This window comes from Anomaloglossus baeobatrachus, chromosome 2 (genome assembly GCF_048569485.1).
Source record: "Anomaloglossus baeobatrachus isolate aAnoBae1 chromosome 2, aAnoBae1.hap1, whole genome shotgun sequence".
NCBI classification, from domain to species: Eukaryota; Metazoa; Chordata; class Amphibia; order Anura; family Aromobatidae; genus Anomaloglossus; species Anomaloglossus baeobatrachus.
In genome coordinates, this window is record NC_134354.1 from 220,839,733 (window position 1) to 220,854,307 (window position 14,575).

Here is a 14,575-nt window from a genome sequence, read left to right on the forward strand (position 1 = left end):
GCAGCCAATCCATGAGCTTAGTGGCTTGCATTGTCCACTCACTGTTGACGAGACGTAATTGCTGCAGCCAGCATCGGGCACCAGGATCGAGGCACCCGCTACTGATCACTATGATCTTTATTCCAGCACAACCAATCCGATCACTCCACCAATGAGAATTGAGCTAGTTTGTTATTGTTATGTGAATTAGGCATGGATACACCTGCCAATAATCGGGAAAGCTCGTTCACTGGCTTCTTTAGAATGGGCCTAAAGTCCTCCGGATGTCTTGGTCAGATAACACAATAATCAGGAAGTTCATTGCTCAAGTAGTTTTAGCAAAGTCATCTGTTGTTCTCTCAGTTCAGCCTGAACAATGAAGCTGGGAAATTCATGCTTGTAAACCATATTGGCAGACCATCACACCTCTTGAGAAATGTGTACTATTAGTCCTTACAAAAGAAAAAAAACATTCCTTATAGACACAACATTAAACCATAAAAGTAACAAAAAAGTTACTTTCATTATTTTTTCTTTGTAGAATTCACTTCTTTACATGATAATGCAATGATACTGTTTGCACTATGATAGCCGCGCTTATCTAGGTCAGCCGGTAATAAAGATCATGAACTTTGTAGTACTTGTACTTTGTCACGATCTTGTAAAGATTTCTTATTGTAAGTTTTCATTTGTGCTCTGGTTTCCAAGAATTAAGACCACCACAATATACAGCATATGTAGAAGCGTTTTTAGATCTACCACTGAATATGAAATGGACAGGAACGCTCACTGCTGATTTCATCTAATCATTTCTTTGTCGCTTCATTGGGAGACCCAGACAATTGGGTGTATAGCTTCTGCCTCCTGAGGCCACACAAAGTATTACACTTTAAAAGTGTAACCCCTCCCCTCTGCCTATACACCCTCCCGTGCATCACGGGCTCCTCAGTTTTATGCTTTGTGTGGAAGGAGGCACACATCCACTCATGCATTCTCAGATTAGTTATATCGGTGGAAGAAAAGAGGGCCCCCACGGGGCCCCCGGCATGTTCCCTTCTCACCCCACTATGTCGGCGGTGCTGTTAAGGTTGATGTACCCATTGCGGGTACAAAGGCCGGAGCCTCATGCCGTTTTTCCTTCACCATCCCTTAGTGGCTCTGGGAGAAGTGGGATCCTGACCGGTCATCCATTCACTGGGACCGGGCTCCCTCCGCAGCCCCTGTGGGAATCTGCCGGACAGGAGTCTATTCATCCTCAGGGACCGGGCCCTGCATCTATAAGGTACTCTGTGTCCCCATGGGGACTGTGCATGGAGCGCCTTCTCCCCGGACGCTGCAGCAGCTGCTGATTTGTGAAGACCGGCGGACTTCCGCGCCGACCGCGCCTGTTTGTCGGCCGCGGTCTTAAATTTAGTCCCCGGCTTCATCGCGGCCTAGTAGCAAAAATCCCGCCCCCGGGCCTGCCTTTCAGGGGTAAGGGCGGGACTGCCGACCTGACGTCTGATGTGAGGGCCGGAGCATCCTGTATGTTTCCTCCCCCCTCACTGATCACTGTGGGGACCCCAGATTCCCGCACTTTTTCTAGCACCGCCCACGGCTCCACTCCTCCCCTGAGAGCTCCGGCAGCCATGTTTTTGGTATTCTGCCGGTGGAGGATTATCAGGGAAGAGCTCTGCAGCTCTGGGAGACCTAAGGCAGGGAATCTGGAGGACACACACTCCGCTTTTTAGCGGTCGGTAAGCCACACCGGTCACCCGGTGCTGGTCTCCCCTAGGGTGCCGGAATAGATACGTATTTATATACATATTTCTGTTCGGTCGGGCTGTATACCCCTTCCCATATACCCTCAGTGATCACTCTCCTAGGAGACAACAGCATGTCGTCCACAAGGAGCAAAGGTGCTAAGGCACAGGGTTTTTTTGCGACCTGTACCTCTTGTGGGGCTATGTTACCTGCGGGTTCCACCTACCCTCACTGTGAGCAATGCTCGACCCCTGTTTCGCTTGCTCAGCCGGAGCCTCGGTCACTAGTGGGCCCCTCGGCTCAGGTAGACCCCCCTGCTCCCCCTGTCCAGGCGGCAGGGACAGAGTTTGCTGCTTTTGCTGAAAAACTCTCTGTGTCACTTTCACAATCCATGGCTCAGTCTATGGACAAATGGTCTGCCAAGCTGCTAGAAGCTTTGCAGTCCAGACCGGTCCTTACACAGGCCCCGGTCCCTGTTGGATCGTCGCCTCCAGGCCCCTCTCGGTCCGCGCCGCAGCGCGCTCCCAGGTTGGGCCCTAGGCCCCACGCGGAGGACTCCTGCCCGGACCACAGTCCCAGACCGGCTAAGCGGGCTCGCTGGGAATCTTCCCCGACTTCTTCACGTTGCTCGGGTTCCCAGCTTGAGGACTCTCTGGAGGACGAGGCGGACGTCGCAGCTCAGGGCTCTGAACCTGACGTTGCCCTCAATCTTGATACACCTGAAGGGGACGCCTTAGTAAATGATCTTATCTCGTCCATCAACCAGGTGTTAGATCTGTCTCCCCCGCCTCCACCTGTAGAGGAGTCTGCTTCTCAGCAGGAGAAACACCAGTTTCGGTTCCCCAAACGTACACGGAGTGCGTTTTTCGATCACTCTAACTTCAGAGATGCTGTTCAGAAGCCCAGAGCGGTTCCGGACAAGCGCTTTACTAAGCGCCTTACTGACACACGTTACCCCTTCCCCTCTGACGTAGTTAAGGGTTGGGCTCAGTGTCCCAAGGTGGATCCTCCAGTCTCTAGATTGGCGGCTAGATCTGTGGTATCGGTTGCAGATGGTTCATCGCTAAAAGATGCCACTGACAGGCAGATAGAGCTCCTGGTGAAATCCATCTATGAAGCCACGGGCGCGTCTTTTGCCCCGGCCTTTGCAGCCGTGTGGGCACTCCAAGCTATCTCAGCTTGTCTGGCTGAGATGAATGCAGTCACACGTAATTCTGCTCCGCAGGTTGCGTCTCTGACTTCTCAAGCGTCAGCTTTTTCTTCCTACGCCATGAACGCAGTCCTAGACTCTGCTAGCCGTACAGCGGTGGCATCCGCTAATTCTGTGGCAGTCCGCAGGGCCATTTGGCTGCGCGAATGGAAGGCAGACTCGGCCTCCAAGAGGTTCTTAACCGGTTTGCCGTTTTCTGGCGACCAATTGTTTGGCGAACGATTGGATGAGATTATTAAGGAATCCAAGGGAAAGGACTCCTCCTTACCCCAGTCCAAACCTAAGAGACCTCAGCAACGGAAAATTCAATCGAGGTTTCGGTCCTTTCGTCCCTCCGCCAAGTCCCAATCCTCTTCGTCCAGCAGGCCGGAGAAAGGCCAGAGGAACTCCTATGCGTGGCGGTCTAAGTCATGCCCCCAAAAGGCCGCCGGAGGCACTGCCTCCAAGGCGGCCTCCTCATGACTCTCGGCATCCCCGAACCGCATCCTCGGTCGGTGGCAGGCTCTCCCGCTTTTGTGACGCCTGGTGGCCACATGTTCAAGACCGATGGGTGAGAGACATTCTGTCTCACGGTTACAGGATAGAGTTCAGCTCTCGTCCTCCGACTCGTTTCTTCAGAACCTCTCCGCCCCCCCGCTTCGGGCCGACGCACTTTTTCAGGCAGTGGACGCTCTGAAGACAGAAGGAGTTGTGATCCCTGTTCCCCCTCAGGAACATGGTCGCGGCTTTTACTCCAACTTGTTCGTGGTGCCAAAGAAGGACTGATCATTCCGTCCCGTTCTGGACCTCAAACTACTCAACAGACATGTGAGCACCAGACGGTTTCCGATGGAATCTCTCCGCTCGGTCATCGCCTCGATGTCACAAGGAGACTTCCTAGCATCGATCGACATCAAAGATGCTTATCTCCATGTGCCGATCGCACCCGAACATCAACGCTTCTTGCGTTTCGCCATCGGGGACGAACACCTTCAGTTCGTGGCATTGCCTTTCGGCCTGGCGACCGCCCCACGGGTGTTCACCAAAGTCATGGCATCCGTTGTGGCGGTCCTACACTCTCAGGGCCACTCGGTGATTCCCTACTTAGACGATCTCCTAGTCAGGGCACCTTCTCGGGTGGCGTGTCAACACAGCCTTACCGTCGCTCTGGCGACTCTCCAGCAGTTCGGGTGGATAATCAACTTCCCAAAATCCAAGTTGACACCGACCCAATCACTGACTTACCTCGGGATGGAGTTTCATACACAGTCAGCGGTAGTCAAGCTACCGCTGGACAAACAGCTTTCTCTGCAGGCAGGGGTGCAATCTCTTCTTTGGGGTCAGTCGCACCCCTTGAGGCGCCTCATGCACTTCCTGGGGAAGATGGTGGCAGCGATGGAGGCAGTGCCGTTCGCGCAATTCCATCTGCGACCACTCCAATGGGACATTCTCCGCAAATGGGACAGGAGGTCGACTTCCCTCGACAGGAACGTCTCTGTCCCTTGCAACCAAGACATCTCTTCAGTGGTGGCTCCTTCCCAATTCTCTATCGCAAGGAAAATCCTTCCTACCCCCAACCTGGGCGGTGGTCACCACGGACGCGAGCCTGTCAGGGTGGGGAGCGGTTTTCCTCCACCACAGGGCTCAGGGAACCTGGACTCCGATAGTCTTCCCTTCAGATCAATGTTCTGGAGATAAGGGCAGTGTATCTAGCCCTATTGGCTTTCCATCGGTGGCTGGAGGGCAGACAAATCCGTATACAGTCGGACAACGCCACTGCCGTCGCATACATCAATCACCAGGGCGGCACGCGCAGTCGTCAGGCCTTCCAGGAAGTCAGGCGGATTCTGCAGTGGGTGGAAGCCACAGCCTCCACGATCTCCGCAGTTTACATCCCGGGCGTAGAAAACTGGGAAGCAGATTTTCTCAGTCGTCAGGGCATGGACGCGGGGGAATGGTCTCTTCACCCAGACGTGTTTCGAGAGATCTGTCGCCGCTGGGGAACGCCGGACGTCTATCTCATGGCGTCACGAAACAACAACAAAGTCCCAGCATTCATGGCCCGGTCCCAAGATCACAGAGCTCTGGCGGCGGACGCATTAGTTTAGGATTGGTCGCAGTTTCGACTGCCTTATGTATTTCCTCCTCTGGCGATGCTGCCCAGAGTGTTACGCAAGATCAGGTCCGACTGTCGTCACGCCATTCTCGTCGCTCCAGATTGGCCGAGGCGATCGCGGTACCCGGATCTGTGGCATCTCACGGTGGGTCAACTGTGGGCGCTTCCAGACCGCCCAGACTTGCTGTCACAAGGGCCGTTTTTCCATCTGAATTCTGTGGCCCTCAACCTGACTGTGTGGCCATTGAGTCCTGGCTCCTAGCGTCTTCAGGATTATCTCAGGATGTCATTGCCACTATGAGACAGGCCAGGAAACCAACGTCCGCCAAGATCTATTACAGATCTTGGCGGATCTTCTTATCCTGGTGCTCTGATAATGGTTTTACTCCCTGGCCGTTTGCCTTACCCACTTTTCTTTCATTCCTTCAATCCGGAATGGACAAGGGTTTGTCACTCGGCTCTCTCAAGGGACAAGTATCGGCGCTCTCCGTATTTTTTCAAAAGCGCCTGGCCAGGCTTCCACAGGTCCGCACGTTCCTGCAGGGAGTTTGCCACATAGTCCCACCTTACAAGCGTCCGCTGGAACCCTGGGACCTTAACAGGGTGCTAACTGCTCTTCAGAAACCACCTTTCGAGCCGCTGCGGGATGTCTCTTTATCACGTCTTTCGCAGAAGGTGGCATTTCTAGTGGCAGTTACATCACTCCGAAGAGTGTCGGAGCTTACAGCGCTGTCATGCAAAGCCCCCTTCCTGGTTTTTCACCAGGATAAGGTGGTTCTGCGTCCTGTCCCGGAATTTCTCCCTAAGGTGGTATCTCCTTTTCATCTCAATCAGGATATCTCCTTACCTTCATTTTGCCCTAATCCAATTCACCAATGTGAAAAGGATTTGCACTCATTAGATCTAGTGAGGGCACTCCGGGTCTATGTGTCTCGCACGGCGCCCCTGCGCCGTTCAGATGCGCTCTTTGTCCTTGTCGCTGGCCAGCGTAAGGGTTCGCAGGCTTCCAAGTCAACCTTGGCTCGGTGGATCAAGGAACCAATTCTTGAAGCCTACCGTTCTTCTGGGCTTCCGCTTCCTTCAGGGCTGAAAGCCCATTCTACCAGAGCCGTGGGTGCGTCCTGGGCATTGCTGCACCGGGCTACGGCTCAGCAGGTGTGTCAGGCAGCTACCTGGTCTAGTCTGCACACTTTCACGAAACACTATCAGGTGCATACCTATGCTTCGGCAGACGCCAGTTTAGGTAGGCGAGTCCTTCAGGCGGCGGTTGCCCACCTGTAAGAGGGGGCCGTTTCGGCTCTTTTTATCGAGGTATTCTTTTACCCACCCAGGGACTGCTTTTAGACGTCCCAATTGTCTGGGTCTCCCAATGGAGCGACAAAGAAGAAGGGAATTTTGTTTACTTACCGTAAATTCCTTTTCTTCTAGCTCCTATTGGGAGACCCAGCACCCGCCCCTGTGCCCTTCGGGCTGGTTGTTCTTTTGTGTACACATGTTGTTCATGTTGAATTGTTCTTTTGGTTCATGGTTTTCAGTTCTCCGAACATCCTTCGGATTGAATTTACCTTAGACCAATTTATAAGTTTTCCTCCTTCCTGCTTTTGCACCAAAACTGAGGAGCCCGTGATGCACGGGAGGGTGTATAGGCAGAGGGGAGGGGTTACACTTTTTAAAGTGTAATACTTTGTGTGGCCTCCGGAGGCAGAAGCTATACACCCAATTGTCTGGGTCTCCCAATAGGAGCTAGAAGAAAAGGAATTTGCGGTAAGTAAACAAAATTCCCTTCTTTGTATGTTTAGTGAACCTTTCGCTGAAGAACGTAACAAGAAGTTGTCTGATTTCACAAGAGTAAATCTTCCAAGTAGGTGGTATAAGGGTATGTGCCCACGATCCGGACTCACTGCGTCCTGACCTGCGGGGCCGCGAGTCTCCTCCCGCAGGAGACAGCAGCTGCTCGTACCCACGATCAGGGTTCAGTGCACTGCAGTCTCTTGCTTGTGTTCTCCCTACGGAGGACGCATGCGATTCCACAGCAAACAATTGACATACTGCGGTCTGGAAATACGCACCACACGTCCGTGTTTGCTGCGGAAAAAACAAGCACAGTGGGCACAGGATTTCTAGAGATCCTGTCTACTATGCCTGCATTGTGCAACGCAGCGTTTTGGACGCAGCTGAAGCATGCGAACACTGATCGTGGGCACGCACCCTAAGGGATTTCTACGCGGAATGTAAAAATGACCTTGTATCCATAAATCAGAAGTTTGAAAACCTTTTATGCAATGTAAGGCCTCATTCAGACGTCCGTGTTTCATGCAAGAGATTTTACTAGAACATATTCCCATTATAAACTATAGAGCTATTAACTTTTCTGTGCTTTTTTTTTTTTTTTTTTGTCGCGAAAATCAGAGACCTGTACAGAAGACTTTGATCTGGAACAAATATGGACAAGTCAATGTACCTGCATGTACTGTCCATTTTTAACATTGTAATGTGTGCAATAAGCATTGATTGGATGAAGCACTTATTACTGAGTGTTCAAGATGAAAAGCTCAAACATGGGATTGCTACTCAACACAAAGAAGAGAAAGATACTGACTACTGCCTGGTACAACCGGGGCACGTTTTGAGATGGACGACGACGAAGTAAAAGTTGTAGAGGACCTTAACCTACTCAAATCCGTGATCACTCAAGATTCAGCAACGACACCAGAAGTCAGTAGTAGAATAGCTATGGGCAGATCAACAATGAAGTCACAGGACAAGGTCTTCAAATCGAGGGAACATTTCATGGGTGATTAAAACATGGCTTATAATACATAGTCTGGTCTGTTCTGTGATAACATATGTATGAGAAACCTGGATGATCGAGGCAAGACAGAAGTAGAATTAAAACCTTTGAAATGTGGTGCTGGATAGGGATGTTATACCATGGATAGCAAGAAGAACAAACAAACCAATTTTGGAACAAATCAAGGCAGACATGTCACTCGAAGCAAGGATCACCAAGCTAAGATTTGCCTACTTTGGACACATCGTACGAGGAATCACTGAAGAAAAACATCATGGGCTTGATACAATCAAAGTAATGGCTGAGAAGACCCTGGTGCACCTATCTAGTTTGCATAAAATCGATAATTCTACAGTGTTCCTCCATCAAATTGCCATGGATCTAGACTGAGCCGTTAAAAGGGTACAAGAAGCTTTGCAAATTTTTTTTATTTTTTTTTCTTACGAGTAAATCAATGATGATAAAAAGCACACATACTAACCAAACACTGATGAAAATTTGCTCCAGAAAAAAAAACTAATGAAACGTTTGGAGTTGATCACATTGTTTATGCAAATAGAAAAATCATTGATGGTCATGTAAACAGGAATGTGCTACCGAGAACAATGAAAGTGAAGTGTGATAACTAGCGTCAATCAATTTTCTATATTTACATTAGACTGGCAGCCAAACCCATCGATATCCGCTGCTTAAGCCAACATTAGTCCAATATGTGTATAGTGGGGCTTTAGAGCAGTATAGAAACTTTTAATTAGGTGCGGTTTCCTTTATAAGCAGGCTTTACACGCTACGATATATCATACGATATGTCGTCAGGGTCACGTCATTAGTGACGCACATCCGGCATCATATGACATATCGTAAGCGTGTGACAGCTATGAACGAGTAAAAATACTCGCCTTATCGTTGCTCGTTGACATGTCGCTCATTTTCAAAATATCTAACGTCCTTCTGTGCTCCGGTTGTTCATCGTTCCCGAGGCAGCACACATCGCTCCGTGTGACAACCCGGGAACGATTAACTGCAGCTTACCTGCGGCCGCTGGCAATGCGGTAGGAAGAAGGTGGGCGGGATGTTTACGTCCTGCTCATCTCCGCCCCTATTGGCCGGCCGCCGTGTGACGTCGCTGTGACGCCGAACGTCCCTCCCCCTTCAGGAAGTGGATGTTCGCCACCCACAGCGAGGTTGTTTGGAAGGAAAGTACGTGTGACGGGGGGTTACAACATTGTGCGCGACGGGCAGCAAAGTGCCCGTGCCGCACAAACGATGGGGGAGGGGGCGATCGCAAATGTGATCACACGATTAATTGCAGCGTGTAAAGCAGGCTTGAGGTTTAGTATTGTTCGCAATTTTGCAATGGCCTCCACTACAAAACTATCTCTATAAGAAAACTGAATCTGGTTTACTAGAATGGAGTATTACCAAACTTCTGATTTGTGGAAATCCTCTCTAGCCGCCAGTGCTCGGTGTCCTCCTTTTGTCTAACCCCTTCCTGCCTCTCCTATGTAAATAGGCTAATTTTATGGTTTCTGTGCCATATGCGTATTCATTTTCACATCATCTTTAATGGCACTCTGCACTAACAGCCCACTCCTATACTGTGATTGGGAACTGAAATATTAAATGCTCTGCCACTGCCAACCTTTTTTTCCTGAGAGAAAGCTAGATTTAAAGGGAACCTGTCAGTAGGCCTAGTCTCAACTCCTTCACGACTTTGAACTCTAACAGCCACGGGTCCATCGGAGATCTGCTCATGGCTGTTAACCGGTTAAATGCTGTTGTCAATCATGTGCTGGTTTGAAATACACCATTCCCCATTCCGATTGGCGGCCCTCCCTGCAGCACCTCCCTACTCCCTCCTCCTTCGCTGCAGAGCATGCAAGCAGGAGGGATGCTGGGCTGTGATGAGCGGTGAAACTCCGCCCACAGCCCAGTGACTCACGGAGACTGAGGCCAGCCGCGGTGATGTGAGGTGAGCAGGAAGTTGACGTGACATCAGCGGATCCCCGAGGTCACAAAGCCCGGGGGTCAGGCGATGGGCAAGAGCGAGGGTATTCACTTTATAGAAGGGGAATGTAGTGCAGATAGTGACCAGGGCACAAGTAATGAAATTGGGGGTGGTACGGGGGGAAGGGTTAGGACAGTTAATACAGTAAGCAGGAATACAGGTACAGAGTCATACGTAACGTGCATGTACACTAATGCCCGAAGCCTCACAAATAAGGTGGAGGAATTAGAATTAATATTGTTGGAAGAAAATTATGATATAGTGGGGATATCAGAGACATGGCTGGATGAGAGCTATGACTGGGCTGTTAATTTACAGGGTTATAGCCTATTCAGGAATGACCGTACAAATAAGCGAGGGGGAGGTGTGTGTCTATATGTAAAATCATCCTTAAAACCCATCCTGCGTGACAACATATGTGAGGGTACTGAGAATGTAGAGTCCCTATGGGTGGAGATAAGGGGGGGGAGAATGAATAATAAAATACTGATAGGGGTGTGTTATAAGACGCCGAATATTATGGAAGAGGTAGAGAATCTCCTCATAAAGCAAATTGATAAAGCAGCGAGTCTCGGAGAGGTAATTATTATGGGGGACTTTAACTATCCTGATATAAATTGGGGAACAGAAACTTGCAGTTCCAGCAAAGGAAATAGATTTTTGATAACAATGAAAGATAATTACCTTTCACAAATGGTACAGGACCCCACAAGAGGGGGAGCACTACTAGACCTTGTACTAACCAATAGGCCAGACCGCATATCAAATATACAAGTTGGGGGTTACTTGGGGAATAGTGATCACAAAATAATAAGTTTTCATGTATTCTTTAGTAAGATGTCTAGTAGAGGTGCTACAAGGACACTAAACTTCAGGAAAGCAAATTTTAAACGGTTGAGAGATGATCTTAGTGCAATAAACTGGGATGATGTACTAAGTAATAAAAGTACACAAAGCAAATGGGAGACTTTTATGAGCATCCTGAATAGGGCTTGTGCAGAAAATATACCCTATGGGAACAAACATGCTAGAAATAGGAGGAAACCCCTATGGCTAAATAGAGCTGTAAGGGAAGCAATAAAAGAAAAACAGAAAGCCTTAAAAGAATTAAAGAGGGTAGGTAGTGATGAGGCATTATATAATTATAGAAAATTAAATAAAATATGTAAAAAGCAAATTAAGTTAGCTAAGTTTGAGACAGAGAGACTCATTGCGAGAGAAAGTAAAAATAATCCTAAAATATTCTTTAACTACATAAACAGTAAAAAACTGAAAAGCGATAGTGTTGGCCCCCTTAAAAATAGTCTTGGTGAAATGGTGGAAGGGGATGAGGGTAAAGCCAACCTGCTGAATGACTTTTTTTCTACGGTTTTTATACAAGAAAATGCCATGGCAGATGACATGACCAGTGATACCATAAATTCACACTTGAATATTACCTGCTTAACCCAGCAGGAAGTACGCCGCCGCCTCGAAATCACTAAGGTTGACAAATCTCCGGGCCCGGATGGCATACACCCCAGAGTACTACAGGAATTGAGTTCTGTGATAGATAGACCATTATTTTTAATCTTCTCAGATTCCTTAATAACAGGGTCGGTACCGCAGGACTGGCGCATAGCAAATGTGGTGCCAATATTCAAAAAGGGGACAAAAACTGAGCCGGGAAATTATAGGCCGGTAAGTTTAACCTCTACGGTTGGTAAAATCCTTGAGGGTTTCTTGAGAGATGCTATATTGGAGTATCTCAAGAAAAATAACCTTATGACAGAGTATCAACATGGGTTTATGAGGGATCGATCCTGTCAAACTAATTTGATCAGCTTCTATGAAGAGGTAAGTTCAAGTCTGGACCAGGGAAATGCAGTGGATGTTGTGTATATGGACTTTTCAAAAGCTTTTGATACGGTGCCACACAAAAGGTTGGTACATAAAATGAGAATAATGGGGATAGGGGAAAATATGTGTAACTGGGTTAAAAACTGGCTAAGTGATAGGAAACAAAGGGTGGTTATTAATGGTACGTACTCGGACTGGGTCTCAGTTCATAGTGGGGTACCACAGGGGTCAGTATTGGGCCCACTTCTTTTCAACATATTTATAAATGACCTTGTTGGGGGCATGCGGAGTAGAATTTCAATATTTGCAGATGATACTAAACTCTGCAGGGTAATCAATACAGAGGAGGATAATTTTATATTACAGGGAGATTTATGTAAATTGGAGGATTGGGCTGAGAAGTGGCAATTGAAGTTTAATGTAGATAAATGTAAGGTCATGCACTTGGGTAGAGGAAATAACATTTATGATTATGTACTTAATCGTAGAACACTGGGTAAAACAGACACAGAAAAAGACTTGGGTGTATTGGTGGATGGTAAACTTCACTTTAGTGGACAGTGTCAGGCAGCTGCTGCCAGGGCTAATAAAATAATGGGATGTATTAAAAGAGGTATAAGTGTTCATGAAAAAAATATAGTTCTACCTCTGTACAAGTCACTAGTGCGACCACACTTAGAATACTGTGTACAATTCTGGTCACCGATATATAAGAAGGACATAGCTGAACTAGAGAGGGTGCAGAGAAGAGCCACCAAGATTATTAGAGGAATGGGTGGGCTGCAATACCAAGACAGGTTATTAAACTTGGGGTTATTTAGTTTGGAAAAACGAAGGCTTAGGGGGGATCTAATCACAATGTATAAATATATGAGGGGACAGTACAGAGACCTTTCCAAAGATCTTTTTACACCAAGGCCTGCGACTGGAACACGGGGGCATCCACTACGTCTTGAGGAAAGAAGGTTTAATCATAATCACAGACGAGGATTCTTTACTGTACGAGCAGTGAGACTATGGAACTCTCTGCCACATGATGTTGTAATGAGTGATTCACTACTAACATTTAAGCAGAGCCTGGACGCCTTTCTTGAAAAATGTAATATTACCAGTTATGTATATTAGATTTTATGACAGGGTATTGATCCAGGGAACTAGTCTGATTGCCGGATGTGGAGTCAGGAAGGAAATTTTTTCCCCATTGGAACTTGTTTGCCACATTGGGGTTTTTTTGCCTTCCTCTGGATCAACATGTTAGGCTACAGGTTGAACTAGATGGACTTAGAGTCTCCCTTCAACCTTAAAAACTATGATACTATGATACTATAAGAGCGGACTGCAATAGCGCTGCTCACAGGCACTATGGGCAACACAAGGTATTTGAAAGGAATCTTGTTTCTAAACAGAATATCGTTGTGGCCAGTAATAATATGGGTAAACCACTTCTTTAAGGGTAGGTTCATAACTGGCAGACTTTTTTTTAGCATTCCGATTTCTGCAGACTCCTTTTGAAATGAATGGGACAGTTGTAGAACTTTTTGTGACAATACTACTGCCGTCCCCTGAAAATGCCTGCTTTTCTTCTTCTTGTCATCTTTATCCTCTTCATTCGGGTTTTTCATCTTTCAGGTTGGACACATTCGTGCAGAACGAGACATCTTGGTGGAAGCAGACAGCCTGTGGGTGGTGAAAATGTTTTACAGCTTCCAGGACAAATTAAATCTCTATCTCATCATGGAGTTCCTACCCGGAGGTACTTGGACAATGACCCTGACATGTAACACCTAGTGGTTCAGAATGGAGCACTAACGTTGACTAGATTCAGTCAAGCGTATTACGGGCATACAGTCATGAAAAAGTTTGGGCACCCCTATTAATGTTAACTTTTTTTCTTTATAACAAATTGGGTTTTTGCAACAGCTATTTCAGTTTGATATATATCTAATAACTGATGGACTGAGTAATATTTCTGGATTGAAATGAGGTTTATTGTACTAACAGAAAATGTGCAATCCGCATTTAAACAAAATTTGACCGGTGCAAAAGTATGGGCACCTCAACATAAAAGTGACATTAATATTTTGTAGATCCTCCTTTTGCAAAAATAACAGCCTCTAGTCGCATCCTGTAGCTTTTAATGAGTTCCTGGATCCTGGATGAAGGTATATTTGACCATTCCTGTTTACAAAACAATTCCAGTTCAGTTAAGTTTGATGGTCGCCGAGCATGGACAGCACGCTTCAAATCATCCCACAGATGTTCAATGATATTCAGGTCTGGGGACTGGGATGGCCATTCCAGAACATTGTAATTGTTCCTCTGCATGAATGCCTGAGTAGATTTGGAGCGGTGTTTTGGATCATTGTCTTGCTGAAATATCCATCCCCTGCGTAACTTCAACTTCGTCACTGATTCTTGCACATTATTGTCAAGAATCTGCTGATACTGAGTTGAATCCATGCGACCCTCACCTTTAACAAGATTCCCGGTGCTGGCATTGGCCACACAGCCCCAAAGCATGATGGAACCTCCACCAAATTTTACTGTGGGTAGCAAGTGCTTTTCTTGGAATGCCGTGTTTTTTTTACCTCCATGCATAACGCCTTTTTGTATGACCAAACAACTCAATCATTGTTTCCTCAGTCCACAGGACCTTCTTCCAAAATGTAACTGGCTTGTCCAAATGTGCTTTTGTATACCTCAGGCGACTCTGTTTGTGGTGTGCTTGCAGAAACTGCTTCTTTCACATCACTCTCCCATACAGCTTCTCCTTGTGCAACGTGCGCTGTATTGTTGACCAATGCACATTGACACCATCCGCAGCAAGATGAAGCTGCAGATCTTTGGAGGTGGTCTGTGGATTGTCCTTGACTGTTCTCACCATTCTTCTTCTCTGCCTTTCTGATATTT

General features: G+C 47.4%; 1 protein-coding gene across 1 annotated transcript in view; it reads left to right on the top strand.

Moving 5' to 3' along the window:
- LOC142291248 (serine/threonine-protein kinase 38) overlaps nucleotides 1-14,575 on the top strand; it is a 125,035-nt gene that overhangs the window by 75,989 nt on the left and 34,471 nt on the right. Inside the window, exon 6 of the mRNA XM_075335627.1 lies at nucleotides 13,295-13,418. Coding sequence (XP_075191742.1) covers nucleotides 13,295-13,418 — 124 coding nt within the window. The remainder of the gene's footprint in view (nucleotides 1-13,294; nucleotides 13,419-14,575) is intronic.